General features: G+C 48.6%; 2 protein-coding genes across 4 annotated transcripts in view; one reads left to right on the forward strand and one right to left on the reverse strand.

The window, feature by feature from the left end:
- The window catches only part of Dac (dachshund family transcription factor), a 198,881-nt gene that overhangs the window by 51,741 nt on the left and 127,066 nt on the right, over window positions 1-20,074 (forward strand). The gene's annotated exons all lie outside the window — the stretch shown is intronic.
- LOC143371266 (uncharacterized) lies at window positions 13,769-17,275 on the reverse strand. Its single transcript, XM_076816236.1, has 3 exons — window positions 16,544-17,275; window positions 15,765-15,853; window positions 13,769-14,706 (listed from the first exon to the last, which is right to left on the reverse strand). The coding sequence occupies exons 1-3, from the start codon at window positions 16,911-16,913 to the stop codon at window positions 13,882-13,884; spliced, it is 1,284 nt and encodes a 427-aa protein (XP_076672351.1). The 5' UTR covers window positions 16,914-17,275; the 3' UTR covers window positions 13,769-13,881.

The following is a 20,074-nucleotide window of genomic DNA, read 5'->3' on the forward strand; positions in this document are numbered from 1 at the left end:
GATTTCTCAGCCGATCCCGAATCCCGAGAAGTCACGACTCTCTTCCTGGCTCGAGTGGGATCAGCCCCACCGAGTCCGCCGAAGCACAGTGTCAATAGTATCCTCCGGAGAGCGAGTTAACACGGTGGCTTTTAACCTTCCCTCCGAAGAGAGTCCAGCTCGATTGGCGATCTAGCTTTTACGATTCATAACTCAAATATAGCTAGGCGAAGGTAGAGAGAATCGGGGCGAGAAGGGACCGTCCAGACCCCGGACATAAACCGTTTATTTATATGTTCTACATAATGTTCGTTCGCTCGCTTGCCACCCCACGGAATTTATTTATTACGGCTGCGCGGTGGCGATGGGCTCGAGCGGCGTCGAGCTCGATCAACCGGGTCGCGGCGCGTTTCAACTTTCCTCGATGCCCCTCCGCTTTCCTTTCTCTTTCTCCCTCCTTCTCTCTGTCTCTCGGAAAGGCCGTTTCCGCGAGGAACGCGAAGAGGACGAGAGAGAAACACCAACGGACGGTCCAAGCATTGTCCTCGGGACGAGCAACGCGAACGAGGACGACCAGGGTTCGTAGATAGCATTACGCAATGAAATCTAGTTGTCCAGCCAATGGATCCGCATCCTCTGCCGGAGCAGCAGATTCACGCATCGGTTGGGCGCGTGATTCGACCTAACCGCTCCAGCGTCGTCTGTCACCGACGGCTAACCGTCTACTCTCGGTTAACGACGTCCACTTAACGCTAATAATTATTTTCATTGGGGGCCTCGTGTACACGGGGCTGGGGGCCCTCAGCCTACGGGGCCAACTTCCTGCACGAACGGATATAAAAATAGAGCCGGTACCGCTCGGACATTCTAACCGGGCAGACGCTTCAAACGATTTGTTTTGCTCCCGACACGGATCGACTGGCTTCCAGAACCTATCCACCGCGAGATACATATTCTTCCTTCCTCCTCTTTCCCCCTGGAAGGACAATGGACGTCTCCCGATTCCTCTGGCAGGAGAGCTAAGCTGGCCACGAGGTTTTCCTCGGCTCCAGCTAGCGTGAAAGATCAGCCGGCACGGACGACGAGGGTCCCAGCCGGAGGAAAAGAGATCGCGGGGGCAGGCTCGTAAATTATTTAGGAGCTGGGGCCAAGGTGTCGGACCTCGTCGCCTCGATTGGCCCTCGCTGCCCAATCCGGGAGAAAATTAAATAACAACAAAACGATAAAAGACAATTGTTTCTAAGTTTTATGGCCCCGGTTCTCGCGGCCGCCTGTCCGACAAGCTCGACGAGACACACGTAGGGCGTTTTATTGCCGCTCCGGGTCTCCCCGCTCCACCACCAGCCACCCCTGATCCATGGTCACTTTATTTAGGAGGAAAACTGTGGGGTGGCTCGACGACACCAGGCCTCCGGATTTTTCCTTTCCCTCCCCAGGCTCCGCTCTGCGCGTGCAGGCTCTTCTCGGCCAGCCGCGCGAAATTCCTCCCCGTCCCACGTCTCTCGCGTTCGTTAATGGGGTCCCCCGCTCTCGCGACCGAGCGGAATCGCGAAAAATTCTGATTACCCGGCCCCATAAAAGGCGTCGAGATTTATGCTGATCATCGGGCGGTCGTGCGGCGCGCACTGTAAAAACGGCCCTCGAGGGGGCGGGTCGTTGGGAGCGTTTTTCGGGGAAAAACGTCCGACAGGGAGGCGAAGAAGCTGGCCGCGATCCGACAGCTACGTACAGATTCTTTCCTCCTCTGCCCTTTTCCACCGGCTTCCTTCCATCTCCGACGGTTGGGTGCGCGCTCGGAACGCGAGGGCACGATATACTCGGCCAAAGTCTCTCTATCATCGCGGTCGTGGCAATAAGAGAGGGCTTACGGTTCTCGCCATATATTGCGGCCACATTTTTATTTTGACACTAATAGCCACGTGGTATCGACCAAGAGCATGACTCGAGTCCGTCCGATCGTGCTAATCCCGACTCGATATTGCCCGTATAAATCCCCGGGACTCGCAGCACGCACACATACCCACGCGCGTGTGTACACGGTCCTCCAGGCCGCGGCGGTGGCGAGAAAGAGATCGCGGATCCAATACGAAGTGGCGCCTAATGCTATCCTGATTTATCGATCCAACCACGCTACCACCATCGTCTCTCGGCTAGCGCCGAGGAGCGCAGAAGAGTTGGAATTAGAAGAACCTGTTCCACAAATCAACGCCCTTTCTTCTTCCTCGGTTCCATTGTTCCTTTTGTCTCGACGTATCCTCGCCGCGCGTGGTGCTCGCTTTGCACACCGACGACGGCGCGCGTTCTCTTATTCCCTCGACGAGTCGGTCTCGTACCTCGGGCGACGACGATAACGCTCCTCGACGAGGCAGCCGAAGCGCAGTTCTCGCCGCGCTCGAATCTCTATGCTCGTCGGAGCCCGGCTAACCCGTGTCCCCTTTCTGTTTCAGGTATGTATCGGATTGGATTCGGTCCTGCATCGATTCGAGGGCGACGTTTCGAGAACACGGAGGCACGGTTCGCGGGCGAACGTTTGTCAGTCACGCGAGTCCCTGGTAAGCGGTGTTTCTTATGCACGGTCGCCGAGTTTCCGTCGGTCGAGCGCGTTTCGTGGGGCGAGAAAAAGACGGAGCTGTTAGTGGCGGCGAGCGAAGGCGCCGAGCCACGACGGCAGAGAGACACGGCAGGGGGACGCGCGTGTAGTGTGTACTGCGCGGAGGAGAGTGTCTGTCTCCCGGCGTCCAATCATCTAAATTATTCCATAAGACGGGAACAGGTCCCCAGGATCGCTCTCGTATAAGGGAACGGACCGGGACAAACGGGAGGAATCGTGGACGCGGCAGCAGGGACAGAAGCGTAGCGGATGATCGCGTGAAACAGAGACGGGAGGGCCGAGTTTACTGCTTCATAACTCGACCCGGGGCACGGACAATCGCCCGTTATGATTTCGGCTGCTATTTTGACTGCTCTGATCGCGGTGGGTGGCCCGACAACAGAACGCTACCAGAAATATGCTACATCGTAAAGCGCGACCCTACCTCCTCGTGGCCACGCTCGTAGCTACGTATCTAGCGCGTTCCTTGCCTCCGCGGCTCTTCCGTTTCCTCCCTGCTTACGTTCCGCCGCGATACCGACGAAATAGAAGCCACGGGTACTGGCCTCGCTTCTCGAGGAAAAATCGCCGGGCTATATAGACGCGGGGGCGACGTTCTCTCGATTAGCTCGCCGCTCGTGGATCGATGGTGGCGCGTTCCCCGGAGGATAGAGCTAGGACCCCCCCCCCTTCTGTTTCTCGTAATAAATTTGTCCGAAGCAGTCTCGAAATCGTTGCGTAATAGGTATCGATCTCCCACGCGGCAAATATTGCTGTCCGTGCGGCCACGGGGAGGGAGCAGCTCGTTCTGCTGGTAATCAATTCGACGGAGCACCGGGTAGTTCTTCCAGCAGGCATTTATGTACGCGTAGAAGTTATCGATAGGCGCGGGCAAATGAACGGCAGGTACACTGCAGTCCCATTTAATTACAGTGCTTGTTAGACGCTCGCCCGTTCGAACTTCTAAGACATTAAAATACTGGCGAGTCGATTCCTTAGAGAAGCACCCTTTCAACGAGAAGTAATCAGTGGACCGGCGGAGGTTAAGGGGTCTTCCTAAGTAGCGCGACGGCTGAAAGGAACTTAATTTCTCGGGAATGAGGGAAAGAAATAAGCATTGCACGTTTGTAGCTTTATTCTGCCAACTTTTGTGACTATAAATGGAGAGTTTTACTTGCTAATTTTTGTTTATAGTGTAAATAGGTGCTAGAATAAAGTTACGAACGTGCGATACTTGTTTCTCTTTTAAGGGGTGACCTACCGACAGGAGGTAGAAAACGAATCGGTTCTTTGGGAATTTATTTCAGAAAGTACATGCATATTTTTGTGCAATGGTTTTTGTATTCAGATCAGGGACACTTTGACAGGTTATTATATTATGTTTTGGTACACAAGTATTTAGTTATTGCACAATTACAACTGTTTTCCCGGAAGCTGTTTTCAGACCGGTGACCACGATTTCTCCAAAACCACTTCACTTTCTGAAACATTGTAGGTTTCTTCTAAGCATTCAAGTTTAGTCTTTAATCGAAGAATTTGTTTTTCCAATGCATGTTTTTAGAAGTACGTTTTGTGGTGACCTATATTATTCGGAACCGGGTTATCTGAAATAAAAAAAAAAGATTCAGTTAGTACAATATTTTATCTAGTCTTTAATCGTTCCGTTTTATAAAATATTAATCTGGGACAAAATGGCAGGTGTTTGAAGTGAAATGATCGATTTTCGTAGAAAAAACACTCATCTTTCATCCATGAAATAAAAACTATGCATTGGAAAAACAAATTCTTCGATTAAAGACTAGATTCTTCTTCGATTAAAGACTAGATTTGAATGCTTAGAAGAGACCACCTACAATGTTTCAGAAAGATTGGTGAAGCGGTTTTGGAGAAATCGTGGTCACCGGTGTAAAAACAGCTTCCGGGAACACAGTTGTAATTTTGCAATAACTAAATATTGTTATACCAAAACAGCAAATAATAACCTGTCAAAGTGTCTCTCCTCTGAATACAAAAAACATTGCGTTCACTTTCTGAAATAAATTCCCAAACAATCGATTCTTTAACTACCTCCTGACGGTAGGTAACCCCTGAAATCCGGAAAAATTGAGTTTTTTAAAAAGTGCAGCGTTGCCGAGTGTAATAATAGCAGGGAAATCACGAGAGATGTAAAAATAACTTCCCTACTGCTCTCAGAGAAAGAACGTTAATACCGGTAGAAATTGACCCACGACTTCCACGCGCTCGCTCGAACTTTCCGCCGTCAGAGGGTTAAGCGTCTTTCATCCTCCGTCCTCTGGGTGCAATCCGAAAGAGACGAATGGGCCGGTGGCCGTGGACGTTTAACCCCGCTTGTCAATTTTCCAGCGTAACGTCCGCGTTTAAGCGCGTTAATGTCGCGGTCCCGGAGCAACGACGCGGCGACGGTGAGATTCGCGCGTTTGCACACGTCGCTAAATCATCGGTTAACGTTGGCCGCGTAATGCCTCCGCGAGGGCCAGTGACACGCCTCGGCCATAAAGGGCCGAGGACAGGCTGGGTCAGCACCCTCGCGGACGTTCGTCTTCGCGACAGCCTCGACTTCCCTTCCGCTTCCTCGGAACCGATCTCTGTGCCCGTGACCGGGGTAATTTCGCGGCGGTTCGATCGCCACGCGGGAGGAGCGCGCGAAAAGGCGCGTATCTTCGAGAACTTCGACCCCTGGGAGTTGAGATTCTGCCATGCAGGTTCGCGTGACAAGGTCGTTAAGCGGAATCGCCCGCTCGAGACTGCTCCTGAAGGAAACGGTCTCCGGAGCTGGAGCTCGCTCGCGTCGAGGTAGTTGCTGCTTCGCGTAAAGCTGGAAAGAAAGGGGAAAAGATCGCGCGGAGAGGCGGTGGTGGGGCGACGCATACTCCGAGGAGGCAGCGAGGAAGTAATATTAACATAAGCTTTATCTAAATGTTAATACGAGGCGTTGCTCGGCGCCGAACGTGACGCACGGAATTCCCCGAGTGTCGCGAGGAGGATTGTAGCAGAGTCGATCTGCCGTTCTATCCTCTTTCTCTCCGCTCGCCCTCCGTCCGAGCGTTCCACCCCTGGTCCGCTTGCGGGCGGGGGTCGGATACGCGACTCCGCCGCGGGCCTCGAAAACGAACGCTTAAAAATGTAATAGCGAGCAGCCCCGGAATCGTCGGACGCGAAAACGACGACGCCGGGCCTCTTTATTTTCCCCATTATTCAAATATAAATGTAAATGTTGATACAAACGGATAGGTAAATGGAAAGAGAGAATTCAATTGTTCGACGCTGAGCGGCGTTCCGCGCCGACAGCAGGGAGGCGCCCGGCCCGAAATTAGTTTATAAGGAAGCGAGCACCGAGACGGGGGTAAAAAATATACGGTCAGAGCGAGGGAGAGAGAGAGAGAGTGGAGAGTCAGACAGAGGGAACGAACCGAGTGCCGGAGGGCGACGGGAAAGGCCTCGTCGAGGTCCTCGCGAGAGGATTTCCCCGGGCTGTACAGTCTTTTCAGCAATTCGAATTCCCGCTTTCCAAGCGTTTCTGGAGTCATTCACGGAGGAGTTCTTTACGGGGCTATCAATTTCTGGAAGAATCGACAAGGTCGGTCTTTTTGCTGATCTCGTGTCCAGCAAGTGTTCGTAGCTTGGTTCTCCCTAGCTGAAGCTTTACTCCTCGGATTGGGCAAACAGATCACAGATGCCCGTCGCAATAAAAGGTGTTTGCCGATGGCTGGCTGCACGATAACTGCCTGTCCATGCTCGTTCTTTCGTTTACTACAACCGATCCAGTTTGATTGATTCGGTGTAGAGTCGGTATCTGTGTCTCTTCTCCGAATGCTGCCTATGGGAGCGGAAAGAGTGACCCAAGAAATATCCTCTCTTTGGTCCCACGATTTTCGAACTGAATTTTGTGCAGAATGATACCTTACGATGAGACAACATCAATCGTAACAAATTGTCAAGCTGAGGTGACAATTAGTTTCTGAGGTATGGCAGGCCAAATAAGTAAAAATTTATTAACGCAGCAGACGATACGCTTCGGTGTTTGACTTCTGTCTTTTATGTCAGTTTAGTAATTTAAGGAATTTTTCCCAGGGGTTTTCCTGACCGCTAACAACTGATTTGAACTTAGATTTTCAAAATTCATAATGACCGATTCAATACAGCGAATCGTATGTAAAAAATATTCTAATTTTCATAAAACGTTGGTCTAATATTCGTAAAGTAAATTTATCGAATGAATTTTCGAAACTAAAGTAATATTTATGGTTTCAACATCAATTTTGTGAAAACCGTGTATTCTGATTGACAGAATTTCAATACACGTGTTTACTTACTCTTGTGGACACTGAGTGACTGTGTATTAGCGACATCCTCGCAATAGAAGTTATGAATTTTAAAAATCTAAGTTCAAATTAGTTATTAGCAGTCGGCAAAATCCCCGGGAACAATTTTTTAATTTTCTCACTGACATAAAAGTCCATACATCAAAGCGTATGAACTGATCCACTAATAAATTTTCACTTCTCTGACCCTCCCATATCTTAGAAACCTAATTGTCACCTGAACTTGAAAATCTATTGCCAATCATGTCTCGTCATGAGGTATCATTTGGCGCAAAATTCAGTTCCAAAATCGCGGGACCAAAAAGAGGCTAAATCAGGCCTCATTTTTGGATCACTCTTTCAAATTCTCGGTCACCAGATCCGTCCTCACTTACGCGCTAAGGCCTAGTGGAGGTGACGCACTTAATGGCTGGCTACAGGTTTTACGAGATACAGCAGTCGTTTGTAAAATCCAGGAAAAAGTCTCGAGAACAGCTTCCCGTTTCAGAAAGCTCTAACTGGACTCGCTTCGTTCAAAGCTTCGGTCGACTTTAGTTTAAAGCAGAAGGGTAATTATCCCTGTGATAGGCGTGCGAGTAATATATCTGGTCAGAGACAAGTAATAATGTCTGGTATGAATATGTAAATGGTAGTTTTTTCTCCGTACGGTGCAGACGCGAAGAAATTAATTCGCCATGGAAAAGGTTAATTCTCGAGACACGGGAGGATTTTCAGCGCGACGAAGCGCAGCCTCGGCGACGTGCAGTTCTGTCAGACAAGACTTTGGAAATATCAGGAGAAAGCGACGATCGATCCGAGCCCATCGTCCATCGACGCATTCCACGAGACTCTTGGCAGGAAAGAGGGTGGCGATATATCGTTGTGTGTACGCGTGGTTCTCGTGTTACCCCCGACGTGCATTGTTCTCGCCCTTCGGCCCGGCATTGTGCCACGGTGGCGTAGTTTCGTGGAACAGCACGAGCAGGGGTTGCACCGACGCAGGGTGCATATGCGCTGATAGCTCGTAATGCCATCTCTAATTCCATGCAAGAGCCGATTTGATTTTGGCATTAAGATAAAGCGAGCCTCTCTCTCTCTCTCTCTGCCCCTCGCTCTCTTCCTCCGCCATCGCCCCCGTTGCTCGACAGACTCATCCCTCGCCCACCCCTGGTTCGCTCCGTTTCTGTACCGGCGATCACTTTCGGAACTCGGAATAATACGAGGGATGAGCCCGAACTTGAAACGCGATATCGATGGCTGCAATAACTGCGTTACCGGTTAACCCCATCGGGACCGGCGTATGCCTTGTTCGCGATACACGCGCGCTTCGATGGGAGCATGGGATAAGCCTGCGGACTAGGCGAACGCTGGAAGAATCGAGCGGCGATCAGCAGCGAGCGTGGGACAGGGTGAAGCTGGCTTGGACGGGGTAGGACGGAGGGCGAGGCCGGGGAAAGTGGCGCGACGAAATCCAGACCTAACCCGCGCCTAAACCCCCCCCACCTAAGTAGTGGCCGGTAGGAAAAAGAAGAAGCGGCCCTTTCCTCGCCGAGGCCGCTAATCGAGTCGACGACTCGTCTCGAAGGATGACGAAGCGCTCGGCTAATCCTGCTCGATCGCGTGCCTCGGGAGGGCGCGAAAATCCTCCGTGCGATCGCGCTCCGAACGATCCTCTCTTCCGCTTGGCCTGCTTCGAACACGGCGGTGGTTCTCGCGCGATCAACCGCGAACGAGCCTCGCGAGCGTCGCGACGGACTGTTTCATCGATCGAACGCCTTCGTTCATACCTGACGGACCTCTGCTCCTCGGCCACCACTCATTCACGCTCGATCTTGGCTGTCGACGCGTCAACCCTCGACACGACATCTGGCTGCGCTGCGATCCCTCCTCTTTCCACCCCCGCGACGGGGTGGCCGAAGAAAGCGGCGGAATTCTTAGAGGTCGCGTCGACTCTGTCATCGGCGGTGTGGTAGCGCGGGTGTGTCGGCATGGCCGCGACCGCAGAGGTATCGGAGCGCGGCATGGCACGGGTCAACCGCAAACCAACAACGTCCACGCGCTGTCCGCGTTCTGCGGCTCCTTCGATAGCGTCCCCGAGGCCGCACGCACACGCTCCTGCGGGATGCACGAGCCGGGCTGTCGAATACCCCCGCAATAGCCATCGGCTACGAAATCAAAGGCTCCGGGAATAAGACAGAGGGCCTGCGCTCGCCTAAAGCCTAAACAGAGCTAGTATAGAGGGACATACCGCGGTGTGTAATCCGCGTGCTCCCTGGGACTCGGCGCAGCCCGCTTCAACCGGTTTGCAGCGTCGCGAAATTCGTCTGTCTGCCAGCAGCATGGCGTCCAGGCGGAAACGCGCGGCAGGTGCAACCCGGTAATTGCAAACGTTTGATATTTAATTATAATTTAGCTGGCTGGGCGCGGCGAGGCGGGGGCTGTCGCCGTCCAAGACCCTCTCGCCGCTCGATGGGCCCTCGAGATCCTCTTGGAAACAAAATAATTCCCTAATTATTCTTCCCGCGGCAGGACGGCGTCGCGCCCCGCTTGACTTACGGCCCTCCGCTTAATTACCTTATTATTGGGTTGCCGCGCGTTCACCGTTCTTATGCTTATCAATCAAACTCGAGTGGCGTACTGCTTCTCCTTCAAGATAGACGACGGTATCGTGCCAGATCTACCGTCGCGGGACGATTGCTTTCAAGTCCGAATGCGGACCCGTCGATATTACAATTAGTAGGCAGGGAGATTCGGGAAGCTTGCGAGGGTTAGCTCGCCTGGAATTCCGAGGCGGTCGGCTCTTGTTCTCGGGACTTTCTATGCGAACTCGAACAGATTTCGGAGTAAGTTTTCGTAGATGTCGTAGCCTTTAGTGATATTTAAACGCACCTCGAAGGAGTTTTCGAAATTTTGAAAAATGACGATTTTACAACTGTTTGAAGTTAAGTGCTAACTTTTTTTCAATACATTATAGCTATGGAAGTAGTAAGCGGGTGGAGATGAACTTTACGGTGCTTATAGAGAAGACATTGAAGTTTTCAGAAAAAATTATTTCAATTTAAAAAAAAATTTTTGACCATTTTTGTGTAATTATTTTTAACAAATGCAGGTTTTTAACATCGGGCGCGATTTTAAAAATCTGAAAAGAGGAGAATATAGCTCTATCCTTCCTTTTGATGGACAAATTTTCAGAAATATGGATATCTTAAAATTGGCCCTGTAAAAATTGTCGAAAGTTGACGCTACGGTACTTGCAGCGGCCAAGCGGCTATACCTGATATTCTTATACAGGATTCTCGAAAATGGTAAGTATTTGAAAAAAAATTGAAGGAGGAAAACTCTTACTGTTTTTTATATCCATCATAATATGGTATCTCAATTTTTGGTGTTCACAATATTTTCCTTGAAGCGAGGATCATAGTGTACCATATGGTTGAATTTGTCTTGACAATCGCTTTCATATTCGGTAATCAAATATATAGCATTCCATTTAAAAAACTGAAAGTCACTCTCGTTTCAAGAAAAATATTGAGAACAGCAAAAATTCAGATACCGTATTATGTTGGATATAAAAAACAGTAATAGTTTTCCTCATTCAGTTTTTTTTCCAAATACTTACCATTTTCGAGAATCCTGTATAAGGATATCAGGTATAGCCGCTTGACAAAACCTGAATGTTGCCGAATTTTGCGGCGTGATTACCAGAACGACCCCATAAAATATTTGGGACATATTGTTAAAAGAATTACCATAAGCACACTGGAATAGAAATAATCGTACAGGTGAATATAAATAATAAAGAACCTTACCTGCAATAACACGCTTAACTTCGAACAGCTGTAAAATCGACATTTTTCAAAACTTCGGAAAAATCCTTTGAGGTACGTTTAAATATCACTAAAGACTACGACATATTCAGATTTCAGCAATCTACGAAAACTTACTCCGAAATCTATCCGAGTTCGCATGGAATGTCCCTCTCGCGAGGGAGGATCGCCCGGGATCGGAGATCGCGGTGAATTCCTCCTTTTAACGACTCAATAAGAGAGGGAACACGAAGGTGCGCGGATCGCGAGAGGACGGACGGTTCGAGGGCCGCTTCTGACAAGACTCGGGAAGCCTTCTCGGGTCGTAAGTCGGCGTGAGTTTATGCATGGCACGGATACCCTCGCCATCAGGTCGTCCCGCTTATTATTTCGATCGGGCGGACGCAGCACGGGCGCGTGTAGCTGAAACACGCTCGTAAAAGCCCCGACTAGGCCGTCAGGACCCATGGCCAGCCGAGTAAAAGAAACGGCGCGCGATACGCCGCGCGGCGGCTTTATTATTTATCCCATCGTAAGTCGTAAAAGGGCCGGGGCGCGGATTTATCGTAGAAATACATAATAACATATCCGCGCTAACCGACAAGATTTCGATGCTTGAGAGTAAATCGGAAAAGCTCGAGGCGAGCTCGAAAAAAGCAAGACAATACCGAGGATGTCATTGTGGAGCTTGAGGAAAGGAGAAGGAGGGCCAATAATTTAATAATGTTCAATCTGGAGGAGGGAAAGAGCAACGCTGTGGCCTCAGCCGAGGCTGGGAGGCAGATTGATCGTTCGACTATATTAAAAATCTTGAATGAGGTTTTGTCTAATGACTACAGTAGTATTAAGGTTATGCGAATAGGGAAACAAATAGAGGGCAAGTCAAGACCCATTCAAATTTTGCTACCGTCATGTGTCTCGGCCGTTGACATTCTGAAGCGTAAGGACAAAATCAAGGGACCAGTGAAAATTGCTCATGATCTCACTGAGCGTCAGAGAGTAATCTGCTAGATTTGAGGAGTCATTTGGAATACGCGAGTGTGATCTGGTCTCCGCATAAAAAAAATTACGTAAACCTTGTTGAGAGAACTCAACATAAGTTTCTCAGGTTCGCCTCTCGTCTATTGAGATATCCTATGCACAGATTTGACCATAATAATTATGATACCATTATGCTTACGTTGAATATGGTTTCGTTGGAGATGAGAAGAACGGTGGCGGACGCTATGTTTCTATTTAAGGTCATGAATTGAAGGCTTGAATTAATTAGCTTTAGTGTATGCCCGCGCTCGCTGCGATGTGTGCCTGTTTTTCGTATCGACTTGTTCAGGAGCAGCTTTAAGAATAATGACCCTATAACTAGAGTATGTAGTTTGTACCTTTAGGTACTAGCCACTTTTTTTAATTTTTTCTCTAGTTCTATAAACCAGACGAAACTTGCCACGTATAAGGCGATTCATTTGTGACATTAGACCTACTCTTGAACGTCTGTGACGACGTTGTGTTTTCACCAATTATAGAATAATAGTCTACTGCCCGTGTGGTATTAAATAAAAATAAAATAAATAAAAAAATATTGAGATGAGAGACACTGCTCTCGCTGTTGCTTTGCCAGAGAACAAGAGAAGGAACCGACCACCATCGCCCACGCTTTACGAGTTGATGTGTTTTATTCGGACGCGACAGCACACCCCTCGCCCACCCGCTCGCGCCGCGAATCGAGCGTAGTCGGTTCGGCACTTCGACTCGCGGGCACATTTCTGGAATGAAAGTTTAGCAATCGAGCGTGTCGAGCGTCCTCCCTCCTCCTTGGATAATCCGCGGTCCAAATTGGCAGGATTACTCGTTCCGAAGACTGGGCCACGTCCTCGAGATTGCCGGGATTACGCGGCCGTAACGCACGAGGAGCGCGCTCCTCCGCGCACAAATACAGGTATTATCGGGTATTACGCCGAGTACGTATCGCACGCGTGAAGGAATGTCGCCGTGGAGCGGATCGTTGCCGCGGGCTGGCCTGAAAGTCGCGCGTTTGCGCCGCGAACGTAGCGGGGGGGGAGACTCGCGGAAAATCTTTGCTCGGCCCTGCGTTTCTCAGGAAGAAGAAGATGCCTCGCGTGTGGAGAAACGTAGGAAAACTCTCGCCCGATGATAAAGTCGCCTCGTTGCCCTTTACGAGGGCTGGCGAAATTGAAACTGGCGCACGAGCCAGGCGCGAACAGCCTCGGGAAAAATATCGCCCCGTCGGCGTCCATGCCCCGAGACATCTGCCTCGCGCGCTTACACGCTCCGTGGCCGGATTAATCGCGCATCTGCGCGGCAGCCTCTCTTCGTCTTCAGCCGCGTATTCACCTGCGCATTCGCCCCGAATGTGCATTCGGCGCGCACCGATTTTTTGCTCGTGCGGCGCGCGGTCGGTGCTCAGCGTGCATTCGGCGCGCGGTAGGTGCTCGGCGTGCATTCGGCGTGCATTCGGCGCGCATTCGGCGTGCATTCGGCGCGCGCCCGGCGCGCATTCGGCGTGCGTTCGGCGCGCGACCGGCGCGCGTCCCGCGCGCATTCGGCGCACGTTCGGCCCACGTTCGGGAATCGTGCAGTGTTCTTTCACAACAGTCTCTATAAGCATCGATCCGAAGAACGAGGAGAAAAGTCATGGACGAAAATATTGCAGTTGCTAGTGCTAGTTTCATTGTATTGTATACATTGCTAAAAAAAGAAAAGGATAAAAAGAAGAAACGTTGGTGGACGAAGAAACTTTATACCAGCAGATGCAACGAAAAATTTCTACGTGATTTAAATGCTGAAGTGGGAAGCAACCAATTTCGAAACTTTACGAGGATGTCATCGGAAGATTTTTTTATTATATTAAATTATATTCGAGATAAGATTGCAAGACAAGATACTGCCTACAGAAAAGCCATTACGCCGGAAGAAAGATTGGCCATTACATTAAGATTTCTTGCAACCGGAGATTCGTATAGTAGTATGCAATATCTATTTAGAATCTCAAAACAGGTTATTTCAAAAATCGTACCAGAGGTGTGTGAAGCAATAATTGAGAGTTTGATTCATTATGTGAAGGTAAGTCATTTATTTATCAATATACATATTAAAGTATTTATTTAAAAAAATATTATTTTGTACATATGCGAAAGAATATAATTAGGTATGTGTTTTAATATAAATTTTAATTATCGGTGTCAGAGAAGTGGGAGAAATATGAGTTTAGTGTACAATCAGAACTATTGGAAAATGGAGATGGATGTGATGATTCGGAAGGTGGAATAGACTGTGGATAGGTGTCGTAGGTGTTGGAATTGTCACTGATTGAATGTGATGAATTATGTGAATCGTGTCTATTAGAAACAGGAGTAAGTTCGGTGTAGATGGTAGTAGTAGGCGGTGTAGGTGGGGAAACAGGATTTGTAGACTGTGGAATGAATGTGGACGAAGAAGCAGGTGGAATGAATGTGGACGAAGAAGCAGGTGGAATGAATGTGGATGAAGAAGCTTGTGGATAGAATGTGGATGAAGAAGCTTGTGGAATGAATGTGGACGAAGAAGCAGGTGGAATGAATGTGGATGAAGAAGTTTGTGAATAGAATGTGGATGAAGAAGCTTGTGGAATGAATGTGGACGAAGGAGCATGTGAAGTATTATTGAGCTGTTGCGAAGGATTGGGTGAAGGCGGAATTAAGGAGGACATTTCTATTTCATAGAGTATATTGCTGATTTTATGTTGGGCTACCACTCGCTGCTGGTTGTTAAATTTTTGTAATTTGGCCGCAACATATCTCCCGAATGCTGGGCACTCGTCACTCTCCGAATTACGGGCATCAATGGCAGTTTTTAAATATTTAAAAGCTTCATCGATTCGGGGGTCTTCTTTCCGCTTGCACGACTTTTTCGGTGATTTAATTTGTTTTGCCCGTTGTGATGTTTCTTCGGGCGCGACGTCGTCCACAGGGTTAATAAGGATGTCAGCATCGACTGCTTCATCCACATCGGCAGTCTAAATACAATGAAACAAAAAAATTAAATTAATATTGAAATTTTCAGATGCCATCGACTGCAGAAGAATGGAAGAAAATATCAGATGAATTTGAGGAAATGTGGAATTTTCCGCATTGCGTTGGCGCTATTGACGGAAAACACGTACTAATACAAGCGCCAATAAAAAGTGGAAGTGACTTTTACAATTATAAGTCTCAATTTAGCATCGTATTATTAGCGTTAGTGGATGCTAACTACAATTTCTTATTCGTTGACGTGGGCTGCCAAGGCAGAATATCGGATGGAGGAGTATTTAAAAATTGTCATTTATACAAACAGATCGAGGAGCAAAAGCTCAATCTTCCAGCGTCATCTGCTATAGATGGACTAACTGCCGAGATGCCTTTCTTTTTTTTAGGAGATTCTGCATTTGCTTTAGGTCCTAATATGATGAAGCCATACCCTGGGATTAGTCCAAAAGGATCTATTAAACGGATATTCAATTATCGACTTAGCAGAGCCCGTAGAGTAGTCGAAAATGCCTTTGGGGTTCTATCGAGCGTATTTCGGGTATTGCGAAAACCGTTGCTGTTGCAACCCGAAAAGGCTCAAGTTGTTGTCATGGCTACGATTTGCCTTCATAACTTTCTACGAAACAGTAGAACTTCAAGGAATTATTACACTCCCTCAACTTGTTTTGATGTGGAAGAAAATGGAGAAATCCGGCCTGGAGACTGGAGACAAGAAAACGAACAAGTTTCCCTTTTGCCTTTCAGGTCGGTTGCACGTAGAAGTAAAGTAACCGCCGAGAAAATGCGCGACGATTTGGCAAAATATTTTTCTACGTCAGGAGCTGTTCATTGGCAAGATAAATATGCTTAATGTAATACAAAATGCAATGCTTAATGTGCCAACTTAATATGTAAGAAAGTAATAGCATGTTGCAATAAAAAATTTAACATCCTAATTTGAGTAATTCATTTTTAAGTAAAATTCTCTTCCAGTACATTCTTATGGGCACACTTCGATATTTGGTTGCATGTGATATATCAGAAAGTAATTAGAGAAACAACTTACGCTTATAGTGTTTCTGGGTTCCGTATTGTCGTCCAAAAACTGCATCGCCTTGAACGCGAACCATTTTGAATGGTAAATTTCGTCGCTTCCTGAAATAATATACATTGGAATAGTATCTTGTTCTTTTCTCTTTCGTGTAGGGGAAGAGTAGGGGAATTACGAACACTTAAGGGAAAAGTTAAATTGAAACAAAAGGCCTGACAGATGGAAAGTCTTTAATCTTTAACCTCTTTCACGGTTATCTCAATATCTTTCAACGAATATGTACGTATACTCTTCCTAACATAATTCCGGGATACTGGACACGTGAAAAACTTAGTAAATGTTAAGATAAAAGGATAAATGCCATCGTCTGTAATAGTCCCATATACGCTGTTCGTAATTACCCAAAATGAACAGAAGCTAAGAAGTTTCAAATAAAACAAATACGAGCACGTATATGTACAAAGTAATCCCTTGATTTTATTTAGAATTAAGTAACGGAACTACGAAAAAATTATGCTTTGTTGGGTAGTATAGGTTCAATGCACTATAGACTCAAAATACTCGAGCGTAAAATTGTAAGAAAAGCTACCAAAACATTTCACGACCATTATCTTTGCAGTTGCGCGCAGCCTTGCGTCGTAACACTTTCCGTAATACCAAACATAGCTAATTACATCACGTAACAATATCGCGAGAGGACAGGACAAGCGATTTCAGCGAATATCGCGGTGTTTAGGTTTATCCCGCGTTCGAAATTCCCCCACTCTCCCTTAGAAGTGTTTAATATTATTTACCTCGTCCAGTTGTGGTGCTCTTCTTAATTTTCCCCTTTTCCCGTCTGTACGAGCTTTTTAGGCTCTCCACTTTCCTCTTGCACTCTTCCGCCTCCGTTCCGATCTCCTGGGCAATTGTACACCACGCGTCGTCCTTTTTTATAGTATCGAAATAACGCGGGTGTCTGGGATTCCATAAGGATTCGTGTTTTTCGAATACCTCAAGGAGCTTGAGACAAATTTGTGGCGTCCACTCCATCATGGTGTCGTTCGGACCCGAATGCACGCTTTGGTGGACCGCCAGCAAGCGGATCGCGGCGCGAATGGCCCGGCGAACGCTCGGTTCGCATCGCCTCGATATCGGTCCATACATTGTATCCGCGCTCGTCATTTGCCGATCGGTTTGCCTCGAAACGACGAATGCGGATACAATGTATGGACCGATATCGAGGCGACTGCTGGTATATATTCGTTGTACCTGTTGGTATATATTTTCCTCGTCCACCAACGTTTCTTTTTATCCTTTTTTTTTAAGCATGTATACAATACAATGAAACTAGCACTAGCTATTGGAATATTTTCATCCAAGATTTTTCTTCTCGTTCTTCGGATCGATACTTATGGGGACTATTGTGAATGAACACTACACGATCCCCGAATGCGCGCCGAATGCGCGCCGAATGCGCGTCGAACGCGCGCCGAACGCGCGCCGAATGCACGTTGACCACTGAACGCGCGCCGAACGCGCGCCGAATGCGCGTCGCACGCGCGCCGAATGCGCGCCGAATGCGCGTCGAACGCGCGCCGAACGCGCGCCGAATGCACGCTGAGCGCCGACCGCGCGCCGCACGAGCAAAAAATCGGTGCGCGCCGAATGCACATTCGGGGCGAATGCGCAGGTGAATACGCGGCTTTCGTCCGCTCGTTCGCTCTCCGATCGACCAGCGCGATTAGCCCTCGCGAGCGGAGCGAAGAGGCTTCGAACTGCGAGCTCCAGGGCCGCGGCAGCGAGCATTCGTTAACGGGGAGTCAGGTGTCGCGGCCGTTTCCGCAATTTATATCGCGGGGCCGCGACCCCTCCGCGGGATTTTCCCCGAGACGAATAAGGAGCAGGCTAATAAGCGGCCTCGAAACATAAATAAGTGAGGCGCCGGTGAAATCGTAATGCTCCCCAACGCGGCGTGGCATCGAAATTAAAATTAGCCTGGGAGGTTGCTCTCGGATGGGGCGGAGAGGGACGGGGAAACCGGAAGGAGGAACGGAGACGGGGAGAAACCCGCCCCCCCCCCCCCCGAACACGAATATTATGCAAAGCCGCGAGCAATAAAAATAACGTATTGCGACCGAGAGAAGCATAAGTTTTAATCCAATATTACTAAGATAAGTCTCGACCCTACCCTCCCCCCGGTCCTGGAACAGAAAGATTTCTTTTGTGTAACGCACCCCAACTTTACATCGTGGTTATTAGAAAATGCTCTCTCTGGATGGTTGGCGCATCGCGCTAGAGGGGACCGCTTTCTCTCTTCTTCTTCTATCCCCTCCGTTCTCTCCTTCTGCCTTCTCTTTCTCCTACACGCGATAGTGCTGCGCGAAATTCGCGGAGCTCGCTGCTAGTAGTCCAGTGAAATTAGACGGAAATCTGCAAAATCTACGGAATAAATCCCACCAAGCCAAATCTTTCGGGTGGGTTTTTATTTGGTCGTTTTAAACAATACGTCAAAAATACACATCGATCCGACCGCCGCTAAAAATTTTACAGAGGGTTGAAAAGAGTAATAACAGTTTTTCGCGAATATCTCGTTATCTAGCAGTTTTGCGATAAAAATAATTATTTTACAATTTATAGCCTAGGAAATTCTCTACAAAAAAGGTCTTATGAGTTTTTTCGTAGGAGTAATGAGAACGTCGGCATCGTCTTGAGCGTGTTTCACGCTGATGTTGGCAGCTTCCAATTTTTGAAACAGCGTAGCAATAAACCTACTCTTGTTCCTTCTATTCGCTCTACATCCATTGATGCTGACGTTCTCGTTACTCCTACGAAAAACCTCATAGCACCTTTTTTGTAGAGAATTTCCTAAGCTATAAATTGCGTAATAACTATTTTTGTCGCAAAAATGCTAGATAACGAGATATTCGCGAAAAACTGTTATTACTTTTTTCAACCCTCAGTGGATGAATGGAGACATTTAACATATTGTTTAAAACGACCAAATAAATGTCCATACCAAAATTTAGCTTGGTGGGATTTATTCCGAAGACAGATCCTAATTTCACTAGACTACTAGTGCAGTCCACGGCGTCCCGAGCAGTTGCGATGCTCTTATTACGCCAGTCCACGCGAAGTTACTCGGCTCGTCCAATCCTGTCGTGTTTTCCCATCCATCGTTCATCGCGAGGAGGGGAATGGAGCGGGCGCACCGTCGGATTCTTTGTTTCTCGGCGGAGGAACGGGAACGAGCGTGAAAAGGAATAATATCGGGGGTGTTTGCCGGAGGAGAGGAAGCGAGGGGCGAGGGGTGGGTCGTACGCATCCAGACCCTCGCACGTTCTCTTCCACTCCGGGCGCGAAATCGGACAAATCCAATCTGACTGACGGGATTGCCGCGATCCACGGGGGTAGGGAGAAATGGCGTTGCGGGGTGAAAAGGAAATAATAACGGGGAGGAAGAGAGAAAGGACGCGGAGCCGACGTGGCGCGCGAGCCCTCGTAAAAATTTATAATTTGGAAAATGCCGCTCGTCGGTCTTGGATTTCAGCCCGGCAATCGAGTTTATAAAGCGAGAAATCGAAAGGCCCGGGTCCGTTCTCTCGGCGGTGGGGAAAAAAAAAAAATAGGGGCGGAAGGGAAGAGGCGACGATAACGTCGAAAGACTTTTGACGAAAATTGAAGTCGTTGTTATGACGGGAATTGCGCGCGACGACGCTTTACGGTAGGGTAGCCTCCCGTCGACGCTCGCAACTTTTCGAAAAAAGATCCCCGAGGCTTGGGGCTCGGGAACGGTTGGGGTCGGAGGGGCAGAGTCGTTGGAAGAGATGGAGCGGCGGCGGAGGAAGGGTGACGGGACGATTACGGGGTGGGAGATGGGCCAGAAAACCCGGGGAAAGACGTAAAGGCGAAACTGACAATTAGAAGCCCAGCCACGGACGCTCGTATTATTCGTTATACGTATGCATGCGTGTGCCTATATCGTTTTACGACTTTACGTCCGCGGCGAGCCGCGTCGCGTTAAGCGGTTTATAGTTTTTTTAATTGCCGATGGGTGTAACGCGTTACAAGTGGACTCGCGTCCACGGGGGTAGGAAATCTGTATCATTTCGACGGACGGGCGCGAGAGAGGCCTCGGTCGTATAAAATTCAGAGACTGGCTGGAGTCGAGATGGAATGCCAGAAGGCCGCGCAGATCCCGGGGCCCCGCTGCTTTTCCGACCTTGTCACGCCACGTAGTTAAGAAGAGTGGAGCGTAACAGGTAGCAAATGGATTTTCATTGGTACCTTGATTCGGTACGTTAACCGTTTTCTGACAACTAGCATTATCCGCATGTGGCCGGAAC

Source organism: Andrena cerasifolii, chromosome 7, assembly GCF_050908995.1.
Source record: "Andrena cerasifolii isolate SP2316 chromosome 7, iyAndCera1_principal, whole genome shotgun sequence".
Classification (NCBI taxonomy): Eukaryota; Metazoa; Arthropoda; class Insecta; order Hymenoptera; family Andrenidae; genus Andrena; species Andrena cerasifolii.